The following is a 21,912-nucleotide window of genomic DNA, read 5'->3' on the forward strand; positions in this document are numbered from 1 at the left end:
AGCTGCAGCCAGAAAAACAGCTTTCCACCACTGAGACGGCAAGAACTGTACATGCTGGAAGAACGCAGCAGGTCAGGCAGCATCAGAGGAACAGGAAAGCTGACATTGTTGATGCTGCGTGGCCTGCTGTGTTCCTCCAGCCCTATACTGTGTTATCTTTGTTAGCCTTCCACCGCTACCGTCTGCCTTATATGGGCAGGCCAAGTCACCATGGATCTCATGGATCTTAATCTTCTGGATGAGCATACCATGAGGGACCTTATTGAAAACCTTCGTAAAATCCATGTATATATGTTATCAACTGTTCTACCCGAATTGATCACCCTTGTCACCTCCTTGAAAACTTCAACTGACTTGGTAAGACATAACCTGCCTCGCATAATACCATGCTGGCTGTCCCTTATTAGCCCATACTTTTGAGACATGAGACACTCACCAGTCTGTAGTTTCCTGGAAAGTCCCTGTTTTCCTGCTTGAACAGAGGAACGACTTTATCCACGCACCAGTCTCCGCAACCCCTCCAGTGCCTGGCAAGGATATCAGATCCTGTTGAAAGTAGTGCGTTGATGCATTTGTATCACGATTGTGTTTTGTTTCAGTCCTAACATTCAAAGCAGTGTAAGAATGTCTTTGTGCAGCAGGCGAGGTGTGATGAGACTGAGCCTTCATACAATTGCAAGATGTTGAAAATTTGCCATTATTTATGAAAACAGTGATAAATTTCCATGATCAACATTTCTGTTACACTGCAATGATTGTCCCGTGGCATGTAAAATCAGAAAGATACGATAAAATGAGACTGGGTCATATGCAGGGAGAATGTTTGCCTTTCATGTTTATAGAAGTAGTGAAATATTTCCATGAATCTAAGAGTCACTTTTCCGTTCATCGAAGGACACAATCATCGCCTTGGAAGCTTCATCACGATGCTAGTTTGCATTTCTGAAGAGGGAAGAAGAAATCAATATGCAAATTCAATTCCATGGTTTTGGAAGTCCCATTGAGAACACGATTCATTTGCGCCGGCATAATGCTCTGACCGAGAAAGAATTGAAGGTGAGTTTGTAGTTTGGAAGATCGCAGCAATTTATGCATCAACTTCTTCATCGATAACGTTCCATTGCTTTCAAACTGCATTTTCCACTCTGCGAGATAATAACTGTTAGAACAAGCAACAGGATGGGTAGGTGGTCTATGGGGAATGCAATGTTACAAAACCCAATCCATTCAACAACATATTTCAGATATGTCAACAAATTAAATATTCCAGCACAGGATAAAACAAGGAAGATGAGAGTGAGGAGGCAATAGTTCTGATGACAAAAGAACAGAAATTTACCTTTCTCCATTCGAGCAAAAAAGCAGGCACACAAATAAATAATCATCTGACAATGCACGTGTGCAACCGAGGCTACAGGGGGAGTAAAAATGCCGAATTGTTGTCATGCGTGTTGCTGAAAGGGTGATTGAAACAGATTCTGTGGTAAATTTGAAGAAATACAGATAATGCATCTCAGGATGTTGGAGAAGGAACATTTATGGACTGAGGCAAATTGTATTGCCCTTTTCAGGAGTTATTAGGTTCATAATGAATTGGAAGACTTTCTTCCGTGCTGAAAGCTTTAGTTTAGTTGCAGCTGGATCGCAATTTCTGTTCGTGGTAGTATTTAGCAAACTGTTAAAAGTGAATGTCACTGCACAGAATTCCAAACATGACTCCAATCAGTAGAGAAAATATCCAAGGGGTATGATGAGTTGTATCCTCTCATGTTGAACAATGCAGCGACAGCTACAATGGAGGCACTGATGATAATCTTCCAAGAATCCTTAGATTGTGGAAAATTCTCAGAGGATTGAAAGATTGTGAACATAACACCATTATTACAAAGATACTTCGACAAAATAGTAAGGCAGTATTGCCAATTTAGGTGAACCTGGGTAGATGTTCATGCCGGCAATGAAAGATGAAATAACAGGGTACTGAGTGTGCTATAACATCCTACAGAGTTAACATCCTTTTATTAAGGGGAAATAATAGTTGACAAACTTGCTACAGTGCTTTGAGAAGGAAACAAACATTACTGACGAAGGACCACCAGTTGATGTTGTACATTGAGATTTCAACAAAGCATTTGATAAGGTACAGCTCATAAGGTGTCTCAAAAGAAAAGAGCCCATGTGTTCCAGGGCAGTATGTTCGGATGGACAGAGGACTGCATCGTAAATAGAAGTAGAGTCGTAGCAGCGGGATGGTAACTTAGAAGTCGTGTACGGCCACAGAGTGAATGCTGCATAGGCCGAACACCTCATGTTGACTGGGTTGATTTCGGAAACGGCGGAGGGGATTGCTATGCTTAAGAATGTTGGGCGGGCTGGGACGACATTCATTGGAGTTTATAAGATTGAAACAAATCTTATTTTTTCAACATTTAAGATGCTTAAGAGGCTTGATGGTGTATATCTGTAGAGATTACTCCCATTTGTGAAAGATTTTACGACCAGAGGCCACATTTTCAAATTGGTTGCCTATTAATTTAGGGGAAGAATTAGTTCTTTCAGGTTGTAGCAATTTATTGAACACTTTAGCAGAAAAGGTTTTAGAGGTAATGCCATTAATTATATGCTCGGCTGAGATGGCCAGGTTAATTTTTAAATCCAGGAACAACGACAATGAGAAAAGGGTAGTCTTTACAGTGGAAGATACTTCAAGGATCCCCTTATTACTACAGAATACAGGGAGGAATTAAACACATCACTACCACACCATCAGTACCATGAGAGAAATAGCAGTAGACAATCTGATGGAGTAAAAGCAGATTAGACTCTTTGCCGTGATGGTTGACTTTCTAAGATTCTAAACAATGAGCTTCAGAGTCGGTGTATGCATTGATTGTAATTTCCCAAAAAGTTTTAGATTCGAGAGAAGCATCTGAGGGCTGGAAAAATGCTGATGTGACATCCCTATTTAAAAAGGAGAGAGGCAAAAAGAAGATAACTACAATCGAAACAGCCTGACATCTATTGTTGGAAATATGTGGCAATCAGCGATGAAGAAAATAGTAGCAGGACATTTGGAAAGTCATAATCTAATCAAACAGAATCACCATAGCCTGATGAAAGAGAAATTATGTCTGGCTAATTGTTTTGGTTTTTGGAGGAAGTTTTGGAAGGAGAATTAATAGAGGAAAACCAGTAAATGTGTTGTGTTTGGACTTGGAGAAAGCATTTGAGAATGTACTCAAAAGTAATAAGCTGAGAGCTGAGGTTTTGAAGGTCGTGTATTGCTAGGGATCAGTATGCTTTGCATGTTCTGGAAGGAGAGATTGCATCTAGAGTGAATGTATATTTTGGTGGCAATGTCTGTGCAGAGTGTAAGAGGTGCCATTTGCTTGTTTTTTTTTGCCTGTTAGTTCATAAGCATTTTATTTTGAAACAGGGTAAATTGAAGCCAGAATCAGGGACCCAGAGGGTGAACCAGGCTCATTGTTTGGTGATAGCTAGTGGTTTAAGAATCTATTATCGGGAACTTTGAGATTGAAACTAAGTCGGAGAAATATTTACAGGCTACAAACTAAAAGACCAGAATGTTTTTAAATCAAATTAAGATCGAAGTAATTGAAATGGAGATGCCAGGCCAGACGATGATTTATACCTACGTGACGGGGGAGTGGTCATACCCCATACTCCAGCTCAGGGTTGATGAACTAGAACCTCAGTTTTGACCAATCAACAAATCATGCGGGGGAGAGTTACCAGGGAATGCTGTGCTTCAGGAGGCAGTCAAACACCTCAGATTAACTAGCTGAAACTCGGTCAGTGGCCAGGGACGTGAGAGTGTGACAAAGAACAGGGCAGGTGGAAGGATCCAGGATGTAGTGCAGATGGAACCTTGGCCTTTGATCTTATCTAACAGCTTTGAGATTCTTTCTTCGTGTGTGGATGAGAGTGCAGGGTATAGGGAAGATGAGTAAGCTGACTGTAGCACTGTGGTACAGGGGGGACATTCAGGAGGGGATAAAAAGTGTAATGTAGTTATAATCAGAGGTAGTATAGTTTGGGGAATGAACACTGTTCGTTGTGATGAGGATCGAGAGTCTCGAAAGTAGTGTTGCCTGCCTGGTGCCCAGGTTCAGGATATTCCATCTCGGCTACAAAGGAACTTGAAGTGGGAGGAGTAGAAATCCAGCTATCGTGGTCCACACAGGTACCATTGATATGGAAGAAAGAGGAAAGAGGTTCTGCTGAGGGATTATGAGCGCTGAGGTGAGAAAGCAGAACCAGAAATGTAGTAATCTCTGCATTCTTATCTGAGCAATTTGGCACAGTGTGAAGAAAATTCAAGATGTAAATGCATTGTTCAAATGGTGGCATGGCAGAAATGTGTTTGAATTCATGGGACATTGGCATGGGTATGGGGAAGGAGGGAGTTGTTCTGGTGGCATAGGCTCGACAAGAATCATATGGGGACAAGTATCCTGGCAAAAGACAGAGCTAGGTCTCGGGGGTAGAGCGTTAAAATAAAAAGTGTGGAGCGGGTGAGTTCAGTTGCATGGAAAATTATGGAAAAAGTTAGAAGCTGGTAAGTGCTTAGCAAAGTTTCCAGAGCAAGTCATAGGACCAAAAGTATGGAAATGGTCAGGACTCTGACTTCAGGTGCAGCAGATAAGAACGGTGGCCGAAAATGGCGGACTGAGGATCTTGTATTTAATTGCAGGGAGTGTATGAAACAAAGTGAATGAGTTTGTGGTGCAGATTGATCGCTCTGGGTATCACAGAGACATTGTTGTTGGGAACTAAATATCCAATGATTCATGTCCTATAGAAAGAACAGGCAAATGGTCAGAGATAACCAAATGTGGAGCTGGATGAACACAGCAGGCCAAGCAGCATCTCAGGAGCGCAAAAGCTGACGTTTCGGGCCGAGACCCTTATACTTCAGTAAACGTCAGCATTTGTGCTCCTGAGATGCTGCTTGGCCTGCTGTGTTCATACAGCTCCACACTTTGTTAAAGTGGATTCTCCAGCATCTGCTGTTCCCATTAGCACTGATAAAAATGGACAGAGATAACAGGGTTGGCTTGTCGGTAAGAAATGAGGTAGCGCTGAAGGAACCACAGGTCTTGAGCTTGTTTACTCATGACTTTGAGGAAAGGGGTGAATGTACTGTGGCGAAATTTGGAGTTGACTCAAAAATATTTAGAAAGACAAGGCATGACAGAGAAACAGAGATTTACCAGGATGTTAGATAATGAAATGTGAGGCTGGATGAACACAGCAGGCCCAGCAGCATCTGAGTAGCACAAAAGCTGACGTTTCGGGCCTGGACCCTTCATCAGAGAGGGGGATGGGGTGAGGGTTCTGGAATAAATAGGGAGAGACGGGGAGGCGGACCGAAGGTGGAAAAGTCCCTCTTCCACACCTACACAGGCCCCGAACCCCACCTCATCCCCTGTTACATTGATGACTGTATCGGCGCCGCCTCTTACTCCCCAGAGGAGCTCGAACGGTTCATCCACTTCACCAACACCTTCCACCCCAACCTTCAGTTCACGTGGGCCATCTCCAGCACATCCCTCACCTTCCTGGACTTCTCAGTCTCCATCTCAGGCAACCAGCTTGTAACTGATGTCCATTTCAAGCCCACCGACTCCCACAGCTACCTGGAATACACCTCCTCCCACCCACCCTCCTGCAAAAATTCCATCCCCTATTCCCAATGCCTCCGCCGCTTCTGCTCCCGCGATGAGGCATTCCACTCCCGCACATCCCAGATGTCCAAGTTCTTCAAGGACCGCAACTTACCCCCACAGTGGTCGAGAACGCCCTTGACCGCGTCTCCCGCATTTCCCGCAACACATCCCTCACACCCCGCCCCCGCCACAACCGCCCCAAGAGGATCCCCCTCGTTTTCACACACCACCCCACCAACCTCCGGATACAACGCATCATCCTCCGACACTTGCGCCATCTACAATCTGACCCCACCACCCAAGACATTTTTCCATCCCCACCCCTGTCTGCTTTCCGGAGAGACCACTCTCTCCGTGACTCCCTTGTTCGCTCCACGCTGCCCTCCAACCCCACCACACACGGCACCTTCCCCTGCAACCGCAGGAAATGCTACACTTGCCCCCACACTTCCTCCCTCACCCCTATCCCAGGCCCCAAGATGACATTCCACATTGGCAGATGTGCAGGTGAACCTCTGCTTAATGTGGTATACTGCATCCACTGTACCCGGTGTGGCTTCCTCTACATGGGGGAAACCAAGCGGCGGCTTGGAGACCGCTTTGCAGAACACCTCCGCTCAGTCCGCAACAGTTCGTCCCCTCCCCCCACTGCACCACACAACCAGCCCAGCTCTTCCCTTCCACCCACTGCATCCCAAAACCAGTGCAACCTGTCTCTGCCTCCCTAACCTGTTCTTCCTCTCACCCATCCCTTCCTCCCACCCCAAGCCGCACCCCCAATCTACCTACTAACCTCATCCCACCTCCTTGACCTGTCTGTCTTCCCTGGACTGACCTATCCCTTCCCTACCTCCCCACCTATGCTCTCTCCACCTATCTTCTTTTCTCTCCATCTTGGGTCCGCCTCCCCCTCTCTCCCTATTTATTCCAGAACCCTCACCCCATCCCCCTCTCTGATGAAGGGTCCAGGCCCGAAACGTCAGCTTTTGTGCTCCTGAGATGCTGCTTGGCCTGCTGTGTTCATCCAGCCTCACATTTTGTTATCTTGGATTCTCCAGCATCTGCAGTTCCCATTATCTCAAAATAAAGATGCACCAGTTTACAAATGAGATAAGAAGGAATTTCTTCTTTCAGAGCGCTGAGTGTCTTTGGAACTCCTGACCAATAGATATCTATGATGGAAAAGTCCGAAAGCACGCATAGGACTGAGATAAATGCATTCTTGGCAAGTTTTGGGGGTTCAAGGGTAACGGTGAAAGGACAGCAAAGTGGGTATGCAGAGTGTGACATGAACCATTATCCTATTGGATGGAGGATCAGGTCAAAGGACCTATTTCTATTGGCCATGTCGTCTTAAACGATGATATTTGGTAACTAGAAGGACAAGAACGAGAGGTAAATGGGGACCCATCAGCAGGATGTTCCTATTCAAGCTACTGATGATCCTGAAACTGAAATATATCTCAGTTCCTTCATGGTTAAAATCATGAAACTGACTTCCTAACAGGATTGTGAATCTAGTTACACAAAATTGACTGCAGTGTTTCAAGAAGCTAGCTCATCCTGACTTTCTCGAGGGCAACTAGGCCCAGTGCTGTCAACATTTCGGAAATGAATTCAAAGATGATGCGTTACATTTCTAGAACGAGCCAAGGTACATTAACTTGATGTTGCAGGCAGTTTTGGTGGTCTGTCAAGACTTGAAACGATCTCTAACCCAGGCTATGCTGTTTCAAAAAATTCAAGTCATTGGGCTGCAGCATTGAGCTGATTCCAATCGGTTGTGGAGCGTTCTTTTACTCTAGGATTTGAAATATAATGTCCTGGCTGCTGCAGCAATGCGTTGTGAATGTGTGTTGCATTTTAATTTGAATGGAAGAGTTTTAAAAACAAAAGCCTGCCTTCACAGGCAAATTCCAAGTTCTGAAGCATTTTCAATAATTTTCGATTTAATAACGATGGCCCAATTAGTGTTCCAAAAACAGAGTTCTATGATTTAGTTAACAGAATTCAATTATGCGAGTAGAGAGAAGGTGGTGGGAGCTTAGTACTTGAACAGCTGTTGCCGATGTGCTGTGGGTACTCTCAATGTCATGACAGAGCGAAATGCAGGGTTGTCACACAGGAATCCTATCTTACTTTTGCCCTTGTCCCTCTAAATGGAAGTGGTCGTGAGTTGGAAAATGCTGTTGATGGATTTTGGTGAATTCCCTCGCCTTGTGTGTAGTTCGCAAGTGCACCCCCTCGTGTGTGTTCAGATTAATTTCCATTTGCCACACAAATCAATCTGACCTGCCTGTTTTCATCACCCTGCAATCCTGGGCTCTCCTCATCACAAGTTACCATCTCAGCGATTTTCATATGTTTCACAAACTTAGTGATCACCCCTCGAAACATTTAAGTCTAAATCATTCTGATATAGCACAGCAGTGAGCGCTCGAACAATAATCCCTCGAGAGCCTCACTGGACACAGACTTTCAGTCACGAAACATGGATCAACCATAACCTTCTGCTTCCTGCCAACTCAGCCCATTCTGAATCCAACTTACCAAATAAAGTCAGAGTCATCGAGCTGTAGAATATGGAAATGGACCCTTTGGTCCAACTTGTCCATGTCAACCAGATATCCTAACTAATCCAGTCCCATTTTCCTGCGTTTGCTACATAGCCATCTTAACCCCCCTCATTTATATCCCCTTCCAGATGCCTCACAAATGTTGTAATTTTCCCAGCCTCCACCACTCCCTCGGAGAATCAAGTGTGGAGCTGGATGAACACAGCAGGCCAAGCAGCATCTTAGGAGCACAAAAGCTGACGTTTCGAGTGGAGACCCTTCATCAGAAAAGGGGAATAGGGAGAGGGTTCTGAAATAAATAGGGAGCGAGGGGGAGGCGGATCGAAGACGGTCAGAGGAGAAGATCGGTGGGGAGGAGACACGCGACTTAAAAAGGCCGGGATGGAAACTGTAGACGAGAGTATAGGTGGGGAGGTAGGGAGCAGATAAGTCAGCCCGGGGGGGGACGGACAGGTCAAGAGGGCAGGATGAGTTTAGTACGTCGGAAATGGAGGTGGGTCTTGAGGTGGGAGGAGGGGATAGGTTAGAGGAAGAACAGTTTAGGGAGGCGGGGACGAACTGGACTGGTTTTGGGATGCAGTGGGGGGAGAGGAGATTTTAAAGCTTGTGAAATCCACATTGATACCATTGAGCTGCAGGGTTCCCAAGCGGAATATGAGTTGCTGTTCCTGCAACCTTCGTTTGGCATCATTTGTGGCACTGCAGGAGGCCCATGTTCAGTTTGGTTATGACTTTTGAGGAATGGATGGTCCCTTGGAGATTGAAATTGGACAAAGATTTCAGGATTTTTTCATGTTCTTGTCTTTCTGTTGCGCCCCTCGGAAAAAAGCAATGAAAGTGCCGTTAATTTTTTTGCATGACGAGCTGCTGCATACTAACCGGTCTCACACCATTAACATCACCTTGTCCTTGTGGATATGGATAAAGTTCTCAAAGCTGACAGAAGATTGAAACCTCTTGGATTATGTGACGATGGTACGTTTCCTTGCGTTTAAAAAAAAAATGCTTGCAGCTTAATGAGCATAATATAGAGCACAGTGGCTCTGGTTAACACTGCTGTGTCAATTCCACCCTTTGGTGACTTTCTGTGTGGAGTTTGCACATTCTCCATGTGCCTGCATGGGTTTTCTCCGGGTGCTCGAGTTTCCTCCCACAGTCAAAAGATGTGCAAGGTCGGTGGATTGGCCATGCTAAATTTCCCAAGGTGTTCAGTGATGTGTCGGTTAGGTGAGTTATAGGTGGATGGGTCTGGGTGGGATGCTGTGAGGGGCAGTGTGGACATGTTGGGCTGACGGACCTGTTTCCACACAGTATGGATTCTCTGATTCATGATTCTATAATTTTACTGAGCGCAAAGGTACAATATTAACTCGTCATATTTGTCTCACCTCTTTACATATTGACAAGAAAGCTTTCATGTCAGTTTCTATGCATTTGCAACTTGTCTGCTGTCTCTAACAAGGCTGACTATATCTCCTTCTCTGATGCACATCTCCTGTCCCCTGACACTGAGAGGTGACACTTGCTTTTCATTCAGTACAATCAATAAAACAATAGCCTCCATATCAGATCCAGCGGCTTCTCTTAACGCACAGACGCTGTTCTTTTTTTCCTCCAGGTATTGACCACTCATCATTTCTAATTCCTCATGTCATCTCTCTCTCATGCTCCCTCTCTCTCTCAGTCTTTATCTCTCCTCTCCCTGTTCTCCCCCATCACTTCACTCACAGGCACAAACAGAAGTTGACAGTCACACGATGTTGCACATGCATATCCTGTCCCTCATGCACAAACACACTACACACACAAAAAAAAAGTCAGGAACACAGTCTCTCACAAACACACTCTGTCACATTCTCACTCATTCATAGTCCATACCGCCACACAGTCGTACACGGTCTTGCACACATTCTGTGGCACACTTGCATGCACTGTCGCAGGATCTTTTGCCAATGCTGTTACTCTCAAGTACACACACACTACCACAAATCTCTCCCTCACACACTTACACTTGCAAATTCGCTTGCTGTCAAGCTCACTCACTCTTAGAGACACTCTCACTCCCTCATGCATGCTGTAACACTTCCCTTCTTGTGCTAACTCTCTTTCACACACTCTTGAGCACAGTCACTGGCACACACATTCTGTCATGCGCACACTCACGCTTTCATGCACTGTCTTTGCACTCTTGAACACAATCATACACTCACCTCTCTCTTGCACACAGTCAATTTGATTTGAGTCGTCATTGTCACATGTGCCCAAGTACAGTGACAAGTTTTCTTCTGCATGCAGTATAGACAGATCATACCATACAAGGCGCATTAGTGAAATGGAACATAGCGACAGCTGCAGAGAAGATGCACAGAGAGCGAGATCAAAATTAGATTTAAACTTTTCAGTGTCCTATTCAGATGTCGAATAACAGCGGTGAAGAAGCTGTTCTTGAATCTTTTCACACATGTATACAAACTTGTTGACACCTTCCCTTCAGAAAAAGGGAGAAGAGAGTGTAATTGGCGGGTGAGAAGGGCCTTTGATTATGTCAGTTTCTTTCCCGAGGCAGCAGGAAGTAAAGGTGGAATCAACGAATGGAAGGCTGGTTTGCATGATGGACTATGCTGTGTTCATGACTCTGTAGTTTCTTGTGGTCTTAGGAAGAGCTGTTGCCAAACCATGCCGTGACATGCATCCAGATAGGATGCTTTCTCTGGTACATAAATGAAAGTTGACCTTGTGGACACACCGAATTACCTTAGCCTGCTGGGGAAATAGAGACATTGGTGTGCGCTTTTGCCCATTGCGACGATCTGGGTGGACCAGGAGAGATTGTTGGTGATCGACACTCTCAACTATCTCCACCTCAGCAACATCTCTCTCACTGCCTGATGCAGGCGCTCACACACTCTCACATTCTGTAGCCTATTCTGTTTGTCTGTCTGTCTGTCTGTCTCTCTCTCTCTCTCTCTCTCTCTCACAGTCTCTCTCTGTCTCGCGCTCTCTGTCTCTCTCGCGCTCTCTCTGTCTCTCTCGCGCTCTCTCTGCCTCTCTCGCGCTCTCTGTCTCTCTCGCGCGCTCTCTGTCTCTCTCGCGCTCTCTCTGTCTCTCTCGCGCTCTCTCTGTCTCTCTCGCGCTCTCTCTGTCTCTCTCTCTCTCTCTCTCTCTGTCTCCACCCACCCACCCCCCCCCCCCCCCCCGCCAGCAACCCCTCTGGCTTTGTCTCTCTCTCTCTTTCTCTCTCTCCCACACACACCCACTATTTTCTCAGTCTTCCGTGGTATCTGAATTGTTGGAAGAATTAACTTAGACTGAGCGTGGATTTTCTCCCAATATAGTTATGACAAAGCAGAACCAATTCTGCCTGGAAGAAGAAAGGCAGGAGCATAATAATTAGGGATTGTTTTGCTAGAGGAACCGTGCTGTGATATGCATCCAGATAGGATGCTTTCTGTGGTACATCAGTGAAAGTTGCCCTTGTGGACTCATGGAATTGCCTTCGCCTCCTGGGAAGTAGAGACAACGGTGTGCTTTTTTGCCCATTGCGATGATCTGGATGGACCAGTGAACTAATCTAAGCCCATCCCCCCGACACGATCCCATTATCATCCATATGCTTATCCAAGGACTGTTGAAATGCCCCTAATGTGGCTGAGCTAACTGCATTGGCAGGCAGGGGGTTCCACATCCTTACCACTCTCTGAGTAAAGAACCTGCCTCTGACATCTATCTCAAATCTATTACCCCTCACTGTTTAGCTGTGCCCCCTCATACAAGCTGATGTCATCATCCTCGGAAAAAGACCCTCACTGTCCACCCGATCTCATCCACTTGTCATCTTGTATGTCTCTATTAAATCCCCTCTGAACCACCTTCTCTCCAATGAGTACAGACCCAAGTCCCTCAGCCTTTCTTCAGAAGACCTTCGCTCCAGACCAGGCAACATCTCCTCTGCACCTTTTCCAATGCTTCCGCATCCTTCCTGTAATGGGGCGACCAGAACTGTACGCAATATTCCAAATGAGACCGCACCAGCTTTTTGGACAGTTGCAGCATGACATCACAGCTCTGGATCTCAATCCCTCTGCCAATAAAACCTAAAAGACCTAAGCCTTCTTCACAGCACTATCAACCTGGATGGCAATTTTCAGGGATCGACATAGATGGACACCCTCTGCACAGCAACACAACCAAGAATCTTTCCATTGACACAATATTCTGCCTTCTTATTATTCATCCCAAAGTGAATCACCTCACATTTATCCGCATTGAACTCCACCTGCCACCTTTCCGCCCAATTCAGCAGTTCATCCAAAGTCTACCGGTAACCTGCAACATTCTTCCACATTGTCCACCACTCCACTGACTTTAGTGTCAGCTGCAAACTTACTAACCCATCTACCAATGCCTCCGTCCAAGTCACTTATGAAAATGACAAACAGCAGTGATCCCAAAATAGATCCTTGAGACACATCACTAGGAACCAGACTCCAGGCTGAATATTTTCTATCAAGCACCACTGGTTGCCGCCTTAGCCAAAGCCAGTTTCTAATCCAACCTGCTAAATCTCCCTCAATCCCATGTCTCCATGTTTTCTCCAATAGCCTACCATGTGGAACCTTATCGAAGGCTTTACTGAAGTCCACGTACACCACGTCAACTGCCCGACCCTCATCCACATGCTTGGTCACCTTCCAAAATTACTCAATGACGCTTGTGAGACACGACCTGCCCTTGACAAATCCATGTTGACTATCTCCCATCAAATTGGTGCTTGCTCGATGATTATCAATCCTATCTCTTATAATCCTTTCCAAAACATTTCCTACAACAGACGTAAGGCTCACTGGGTTTGTAATTACCTGGGGCATCTCTACTGCCCTCTTTGAACAAGGGCACAACATTTGCAACCCTCCAGCCTTCTGGTACTAAACCTGTAGACAATGAGGACTCAAAGATCAAGGCCCAAGGCTCCGCCGCCTGTTCCGTAGCCTCCCAGAGAATCTGAAAGTTTTGAAGGATGATGCGTTGTACCTGGAGGTTGGTGGGGTGGTACGTTAGGACGAGGGAGACTTTGTTTTGGTTGTTGTTGCGGGGTGGGGTGAGAGGGATTTGTTGCAGGAAATGCTGGAGACACCGTCGAGGGCGTTATCAACCACAGAGCGGGGCAAGTTGTGGTCCTTGAAAAATGAGGACATCTGAGATATGCGGGAATAGAATACCTCATCCTGGGAGCGCAGATGCAGAGGCAAAGGAATGGGGAATAGGGGATGAATTGTTGCGGGAATATGGTGGGAGGAGGTGTATTCTTGGTAGCTGTGGGAATTGGTGGAGTTGAAATGGATATTTGTTTCTCAGTGGTTGGAAATAGAGAGGTCCAGGATGGAGAGAGAGGTATCAGAGATTGTCCAGGTGAACTTCAAGTTCGGGAGGAAGGTGTTGGTGAAGTGGATGAACTGTTCGAGCCCCTTGTGGCAACACGAGCGGTGCCGATACGGCCATCGATGTAACGGAGGAAGAGGTGAGGTTGAGGGCCAGTGTAGGTACGGAAGAGGGAGCGTTCCATGTAACCTCCAAAGAGGCAGGCATCGCTTGGGCCCATGTGGCTACCCTGGCCACCCCGTTTGTCTGTTGGAAGTGGGAGGAATTGAAAGAGAAACTGTTGAGGGTTGTTCAAGGACCGGAACTTCCCCCTCCTCAGTGGTCAAAAACGCCCTCGACCGTGTCACCCGCATTTCCCACACCTCATCCCTCACACTCGCTCCCCATAATAACTACCAAAACAGTGCCCTCCTCGCCCTCGCGTACCACCCCACCAACCTCCGGATTCAATGCCTCGTCCTCCGACCCTTCTGCCATCTGCAATCCGACCCCACCACCAAAGACGTTTTTCCCACCACCCTCAGGTGACTCCCTGATCCGCTGCACACTCCCCTCGGCTGCATCCAAAACCAGCCCACCTATCCCGTCCTGCAACCTCAAACCCCACCCCCATTTCCTACCTCCTAACCTCTTCCCGCCCCCGAGACCTGTTCGTCCTCCCCGGACTGACCTATCCCCTCCCTACCTCCCCACCTACACTCACCTCGACTGGCTCCATCCCCACCTCTTTAACTTGTCTGTCTCCTCTCCACCTAACTTCTCCTCTATCCATCTTTGATCCGCCTCCCCCTCTCTCGCTATTTATTTCAGAACTCTCTCCCCCTCCCCCTTTTCTGATGAAAGGTCTCGGCCCAACATGTCAGTTTTGGTGCTCCTAAGATGCTGCTTGGCCTGCTGTGTTCATCCAGCTGCGCACTTTGGTATCTCTACATCTCTTAACAACCTCATTAAGTGAGTTCTAGAGAGAACTGTGCAGGGTAGACTTTGGGTTTATCATTCTAACTTGCCAGTCCTGAAAGATGAAAGTTGGTTTGTGTTGGATGTTTGTCTCATAGCTACGAAAGATACACTGAAAGGATTTTTCAAATCTTTTGTTGAGAATTGTACCCATTTAGTCAGTAATCCTTTTCCTTTTTTAAAGCTTCCTTGGTAGTGACAAATTTCAAATATCTGCGGAATTTTATTTGGCTTTGTATTGGTTCTCTGTGATTATCTGTTCATGACTCGACGACCTGCTAGCTGATTACAGAATTTATCATTGATGTGCTTCAGTCTTATAATATATATCCCAATTTCAGGAGAAAGTCCAGAGAGACCTTTTAAAGGAAAGGGGTTTCGAAAGAAAATCTATCGATCAAAATCATGAATAGTTGATAAATTATTTGCATTTCATATTTCCAGAACCTACCCCGGAAGAGAGAGCCCAGAGAATTGCCAAAGCTGTCCTCAAACTGTCAACAGAAGTGAAGGAAAATTGGGAGCAATTGAAAACCCGTGCAAGCAACTGGCAGAAACAGGTGGAAAAGGCGTTGGAGAAACTTCAAGAACTGCAGAAAGCTCTGGATGATCTTGAGGCTCATGTGATAACAGCTGAGGGGGTCCACACTGATTGGCAACCTGTGGGTGACCTGCTTATTGACTCATTGCAGGATCACATTGATAAAACCACAGTAAGTGCAATTACATTACACTTCACTTATGAACAGATGTAACCACAATGTTGTATGGAGACGATCAGTAATATGAGTACTTCAGTAATATTGATTGAATGGTTGTGAACTTAATTTGCAAATTAAAACTTAGTTGAGCATGCCTTCTGATGATATCACAACATGAATATCAGTATAATTGAGGATTTTATTAGTCAGTGACATCAGCTGAGTTATCTGCTTGTTGCCATGTTATCAGGGTTAAAGGTAAAGTCTTAGCACGCCATTTGGCGACTCCTTGGAGAGAGACAACTGGTTATGATTTAACCTGAAGATGACCACGCCTCAGTCAAGTAGAGCGGTTGAGGCGAAGACCCTTTGTGGTAAGCTCACTGGTATGGCAATTGAGCCCTCTCTGCAGGGCATCAGTCTGCATCAAAAACCAACCGTTCAGCCAACTGAATTTGAATAGAGTTTAGGATTGGAGAGCAATCCATGCAATTATTTTTTTTAATGAATGTTTCTCACTGAGACTCTCTCACTGGCAAACTTTTTAAAAGCCAGCTCAGCCATACAGGCGAGATCAGTTCCTGATCTCAGCTGAATTTTTTGACCTGGGGTGGGTCTGCGTTCGGAGTTCAGTGATTGGAATGAATTCTCATTAAGTTAGCGAGAGGGATACTGCACGTGAATAGATCGATGTTTTGAGCAGAGGACGAGATATGAGCAAAAGTTGAATTGATGTGGAAGACCAGCCACAATCATCATTGACGGTGGAGCAGGCTCGAGTGTCCATGCAACATTGTGCTGCCGCTATTTGACTTGTTCTGTGGAAAGGAAGGAAAATGGTCAAAGTGTCAAAAATGATGAAGACCACATCATTCTACAACCTCAAAATTTGATTGTGTTCAGCATATTATCACTCCTGGTACCCCTAAATCCTGGTCTATCATCTCAGCAGCTCGACTCTGCCCATAAGCTGGTTACTTGTGACATTTTTGAGGGATCTTCCCAAGTCTGAAAATCATTTTTGTTTTTGTAGAATCAGAGTTGGCCAGTGTGGAAGGAGGTCGTTTGGCATATCATAGCTCTTTGAAGTAACTCCCCAATTCGTCCCCCTCTGCTTGGCAATGACTTCAACCACTTATAAAATCTCTTTAATGGAGGGAAACTTTGAAGGCGTCTGAAAGGAGTATTCACGATCCCAGAATACAACTGAGCCTTATTAAGTTCTTAGTTTTGACGATCAAGAGCTTGATGAAAGAGGATTGTTTTAAAAAGTGCCTTAAAAGAGGAAACGTACAGAGGCTAAGATGTGTAGGAAGTTAGCGAGTTTTGAGAAGATTTGTTGCTCTGGTTGAGGTTCTGGATGTGAGTTTGCTCGCTGAAGGTGCAGGAAGTCTCTTGTTGGGTTTGAAGCCGACACAATTAAATGTTTGGCAACTAGTAGTGGGCCGTTTGAAATCAAGAGTGGGCAAGAGGACATAATTAGACGAGTGCAGATATCCTGAAGTATGGTTGGACTGGTGGAGATTACCAAAATAGCCATAGGCATAGCCAAGGAACGATTTGGAAACAAAAATGAGAATTTAATAAAATTACCGTGAATAGTGTCAGTCAGGTAGAAAGTACAGAGAATAGGATTTGGTTCAAGGTGAGACTCGGGCAGTGGAGTTTTAGACGACGTCAAGTTTTCAATGGGCAAATGTGGGACTCCAACAGGGAATGCATTGGAATTGTCAGGTCCAGAAGTGAAGTAGTTCCAGATGAAGGTTTCACTGCTAATGAGCCAAGACAAGAGACAGGTAGGCAGGATTGAAAAGATGTAAAGAGACAGCTTGAGGGATTGCATGAATGTGTTGTTGGACGTTCATCATGGGATAAACAAGATGCCAAGGTTGTGCTGAGACAAGCGTAATATTACATTGTTGCCAAGGCGGAGTAATGCAATCAGTCGGTAGTGAATAGAGATTGGTGTGGGGACCACAAAGTAGTCTTCCCAGTTTTAAATTGTTATCTCTACATAGTTGCGCAACTTTATGTTCTGTTCAAAAGGCATTACTGACAAGGAAACAGAAGTTAGCCATTTGTTTACTTGTCAATATATCTTGATTTTTCCACCATCTTCTCCAATTATTAACACAACATGTGCACTGTACGAACTGAACCGTTCAAACCTTAAAAGGAAATGTTAAAATTGTGGAATATAAAGTTAAATTTATTTCATTGAAAATTTAAATAAATTACATGAAGGTTTGACCAAGACTGCAAGGAATTAGATGGAACACCAGATGAATAAAACAAGCAGTGGTAAGGTGGTATTAGCTGGATATTCCTGAAGAAAGAGAACACAGCCAACCTTTCTTCCATAAGGGGGATTAATTGTGTGGTGTCAGACACAGTCGATTCAATCATTCCTTCTGTCTTTACTGTCTGACTATACTATGGTTGTAATATTTCCTTTTTTAAATGCTCAAGGTTAGACATACTTCACTTGACATTCTCATTTTATAAATTTTAAGAAGTTGACTTATTGTCAAGTCACGGTAGGATTGAAAACACATTCTATAACTGTTTGAAGTCAGAAGTCACATGACACCAGCTTGTCATCCAACAGGTTCATTTGAAATCACACAAGCTTTTGGAGTGCAGCCCCTTCATCAGGTGCAGTTAGTGAGGTGACCACAGAGAGAGAGAGCTTATAAGCAGAGAGATCAAAAGATCATAGAATTGGCGTGAGTGGAGTGTCAGATAATAACTCTATACAGGTGACCAAGAGTGTTAGAGGCAAGTAAAGCGTTTATAAAGTCCATGTCAGTGCTGTGTTGTCATGATAATCAGGCAGCGCAACAGGAATGTACAAAAGGTGACATCTCAGGTCAGACTCTGACTTGTAGTTTAGAGGCTTGTGTTCAGAATCTGTCTTAGAGTTTTCACCTTTATTTCAAAAGCAAGAATTTATAAGATACCACACTGACTGTAACTACAAGTTGTGTGTTTCTTCAACAAAATATCTGCAAACAAACAAACATCCTGGATGAAGACTTATTATCTGACACTCCACTCACACCAGTTGTATGATGTTTTGATCTGTCTGCTTATCAATTGTGTGACTGTGTGTTTTCCTCCCTGACCGCACCTGATGAAGGGACTGCACTCCGAAAGCTTGTGTGATTTCAAATAAACCTGTCAGATTATAACCTGATGTCATGTGAGCTCTGACTTTGTCCATCCTCGTCCAACACCAGCACCTCCACATTATAACTGTTTGGAACCAAGTCAGTGCAACAGGCATATGTTGAACATTTGACTTCGGAAGAATGCCTAGTGCTGAAAAATTCATTAATAACAAAGGATTTCTTCATTGTGCCATCTATCGTAACATGCTGCGTCTCACAGTCATAATGAAAGGATGGCCACTTCAATTTAGCAGGGCCAAGAACAGTTATGGACATTTTTAGCATGGGAGTTCTTAGTTTTGACGATCAAGAGCTTGATGAAAGAGGATTGTTTTAAAAAGTGCCTTAAAAGAGGAAACGTACAGAGGCTAAGATGTGTAGGAAGTTAGCGAGTTTTGAGAAGATTTGTTGCTCTGGTTGAGGTTCTGGATGTGAGTTTGCTCGCTGAAGGTGCAGGAAGTCTCTTGTTGGGTTTGAAGCCGACACAATTAAATGTTTGGCAACTAGTAGTGGGCCGTTTGAAATCAAGAGTGGGCAAGAGGACATAATTGGCGTTCAACCTATTTTATCTGTCCCAGCTCTCTCCCAGCACAAGAAAATTAATCCTTCTCTCGAACTCATTCCACATATTTCACAGAATTGAAATATATAGGTACATATTTAGGAGATTTTAACATCAAGTGAGCAGTTCTTGCACTTCACCTTGTCACTAAAAATGTAAAACTTGACTTACAAAGAGTGGGTCTTTATTTTGTTCTGTTTTGATGATGAAGCAGATGCAAGTCAAAGTGCTGGAACTGGCCTCTTGAACTTAGCAACTGTTCAACGTGTATAAAATGAATTCAGTGCGCATCTACTAAAAGCAGTTTTATGGAAGGAAAAGGTACCAAAGAAGATTTGGTGTATTGTGCTTGATGCTATTATACGCCAACCTGTGAAAACAGAACTCTACGACTGTGAGTGTTGAGTTCTGAGAGGGGGCTATCTTGTTTGAATGTACATTGCTAAGCCTAGGCCTATTTTCCCAACAGCAAAATTGGTAATCCAGCAAGAAATGGCTATTTCTCACATTTGTTGGCTGTAAGTGTCTGTTTAAAGTTTCCTTATATACAGGTGCTTAACCTGCTTTTACAGTTTGAACATTTATTATGCTAATGAAAATTTTTTGAATGGTTTCACCTCCAGTTTTCCTCTTTATACATATTTGGTATTTTTTCAGGGTAAGGACTATCTGCAAAATCTGAGATTGGGTTTTGAAAGACAGCAGCCTTTGTTTTGGAGAGATAATGGGAACTGCAGATGCTGGAGAATGCGAGATAACACCGTGTGGAACTGGACGAAGACAGCAGGCCAAGCATCATCTTAGGAGCACAAAAGCTGATGTTTCGGGCCGAGAACCACCTTCAGAAAATGGGGAGGGGGTGCGGGTTCTGGATTAAATAGGGAGAGAGGGGGAGGCGGATGGAAGATGGATGGAGGAGAAGGTAGGTGGAGAGGAGAGTATGGGTAGGGAGGCAGGGAGGGGATAGGTCAGTCTGGGGAGGCGGGACAGGTCAAGGGAGCGGGATGAGGGGAAATAGGGGTGCGGCATGAGGTGGGAGGGGGGATGGGTGAGAGGAAGAATAGGTTAGGGAGGCGGGGACGAGCTGGGCTGGTTTCGGGATGCAGTGGGAGGACAGGAGATTTGGAAGCTTGTGAAATCCACACTGATACCATTGGGCTGCAGGGTTCCCAAGCAGAATATGAGTTGCTGTTCCTGCAACCTTCGGGTGGCGTCATTATGGCACTGCAGGAGGCCCAGGTTGCACGTGTCCTCTCAGGAATGGGAGGGGGAGTTGAAATGGTTAGTGACTGGGAGGTGCAGTTGTTTATTGCAAACTGAGCGTAGGTGTTCTGAAAAGCGGTCCCCAAGCCTCTGCATCGTTTCCCCAATGTAGAGGAAGCCACAACGGGGACAGCGGATGTTTTGGATATTTCTTCAGCATTGATTTTCATTCAGAGTTGGTTTGATTTTGCTGAAGCAATAGACATAACTCACTATGACGTAGACAATGTCAGAGTTAATGTTTCGCGTCCTGTGACCCTTCCTCAGATCTCACTCTTCACTGATGCTGCCAGACCTGCTGAGCTTTTCCAGCAACTTCTGCTTTTGTTGCTGATTTACAGTGCCCACAGTTCTTTTGTTTTTTACAACACAGACAAAACTTGATCTCTGCAGGAAGCATGATGCTGCATTCTCCAACTTCCCTGGCCTTTTGTAATATAATATTGTCTTTTTAGGACAGAAGTGGCTTTTTTTTTGTTTTAACTTCTGCACATGCTTTCTATGCAGGTTAAAAGTCTACACCTTTTCAGTTCACTGCACTGCTGCATAATGAAGACTTGGAACAATTTTTTTTATGAAGTAGAAAATCAGTGTGGTTTGTTTTCCAAAATGTGATGTGTAAGTGCAACACTTAACAGTGTGTTCATCAAACTATTGTTTCCTTTGATCTTTGTGTTGCAGAAATTTCTAGAATCATTTCATATATATTTTTCTTGATATATTTTAGCAGCTTTCCTGGAGCAAGTCTGTTTACCTTCGGATGAGACGACTTTCAGACATACTCCCTTTATTATGAGATATAATTGGGGTAAAATGAGGAGGATTTTTATTCACTGAGACACACATGACTATATGTTTAAATCATTGGAAAATGCATTCTGTTAGGACTGTCATGTTATCTGGTGTTTGTACCAGGCTTTCCGATTAAATGCAAGTGATTAAGGATGCTAATGATGCCACATGTTATTACAAGAGGAAATGAACTTCCAAGTAAGGATTTTATGCCACATTTATACACAGCATGGACCACGCAGCATGGATGCAGTGACTGAGTGAAATGGGATGCAGTGGCTGTGGGAAATGGGATGCCGTGACGGAGTGAAATGGGATGCCGTGACAGAGTGAAATGGGATGCCGTGACAGAGTGAAATGGGATGCTCACAGCGAATTGCCCCCTCCATCCTGACCCTCTCGCAGCGACCTGACCCGCTCACACTGACTCGCCCCTGCAGTCCTGACCCGCTCACAGTGACGAGCCCCTGCAGTCCTGACCAGCTCACAGCGACTTCTCTCTGCAGTCCTGACCCACTCACAGCGACCTACCCCTCCGTGCTGACCCGCTCAGAGTGAGTTGCCCCTGCAGTCCTGACCCCCCTCACAGTGACCTGCCCCCTCACTCCTGACCCGCTCTGCATTGAGGAAACCAAGCGGAGGCTTGGGGACCGCTTTGCAGAACACCTCCGCTCGGTTCGCAACAAACAACTGCACCTCCCAGTCGCGAACCATTTTAACTCCCCCTCCCATTCCTTAGACGACATGTCCATCATGGGCCTCCTGCAGTGCCACAATAATGCCACCCGAAGGTTGCAAGGACAGCAACTCCTCATCCGCTTG

At 45.0% G+C, this 21,912-nt stretch overlaps 1 protein-coding gene across 2 annotated transcripts; it reads left to right on the forward strand.

Annotated features, from left to right (window-relative positions):
* Positions 1-895: 895 nt before the first annotated feature.
* On the forward strand, positions 896-20,267 carry LOC132207919 (utrophin-like). Of its 2 annotated transcripts, none has more exons than XR_009443996.1 (3): positions 896-1,056; positions 15,047-15,315; positions 19,693-20,267. XR_009443996.1 is itself a non-coding variant. In XM_059643737.1 (3 exons), the coding sequence occupies exons 1-3, from the start codon at positions 7,302-7,304 to the stop codon at positions 19,837-19,839; spliced, it is 459 nt and encodes a 152-aa protein (XP_059499720.1). In that variant the 5' UTR covers positions 7,287-7,301; the 3' UTR covers positions 19,840-20,267. The 2 variants fall into 2 exon arrangements, 1 of the variants encoding a protein (XP_059499720.1); XM_059643737.1 differs by lacking the exon at positions 896-1,056 and adding an exon at positions 7,287-7,344.
* The last annotated feature ends 1,645 nt before the right edge of the window (positions 20,268-21,912 follow it).

This window comes from Stegostoma tigrinum, unplaced genomic scaffold (genome assembly GCF_030684315.1).
Source record: "Stegostoma tigrinum isolate sSteTig4 unplaced genomic scaffold, sSteTig4.hap1 scaffold_207, whole genome shotgun sequence".
Classification (NCBI taxonomy): Eukaryota; Metazoa; Chordata; class Chondrichthyes; order Orectolobiformes; family Stegostomatidae; genus Stegostoma; species Stegostoma tigrinum.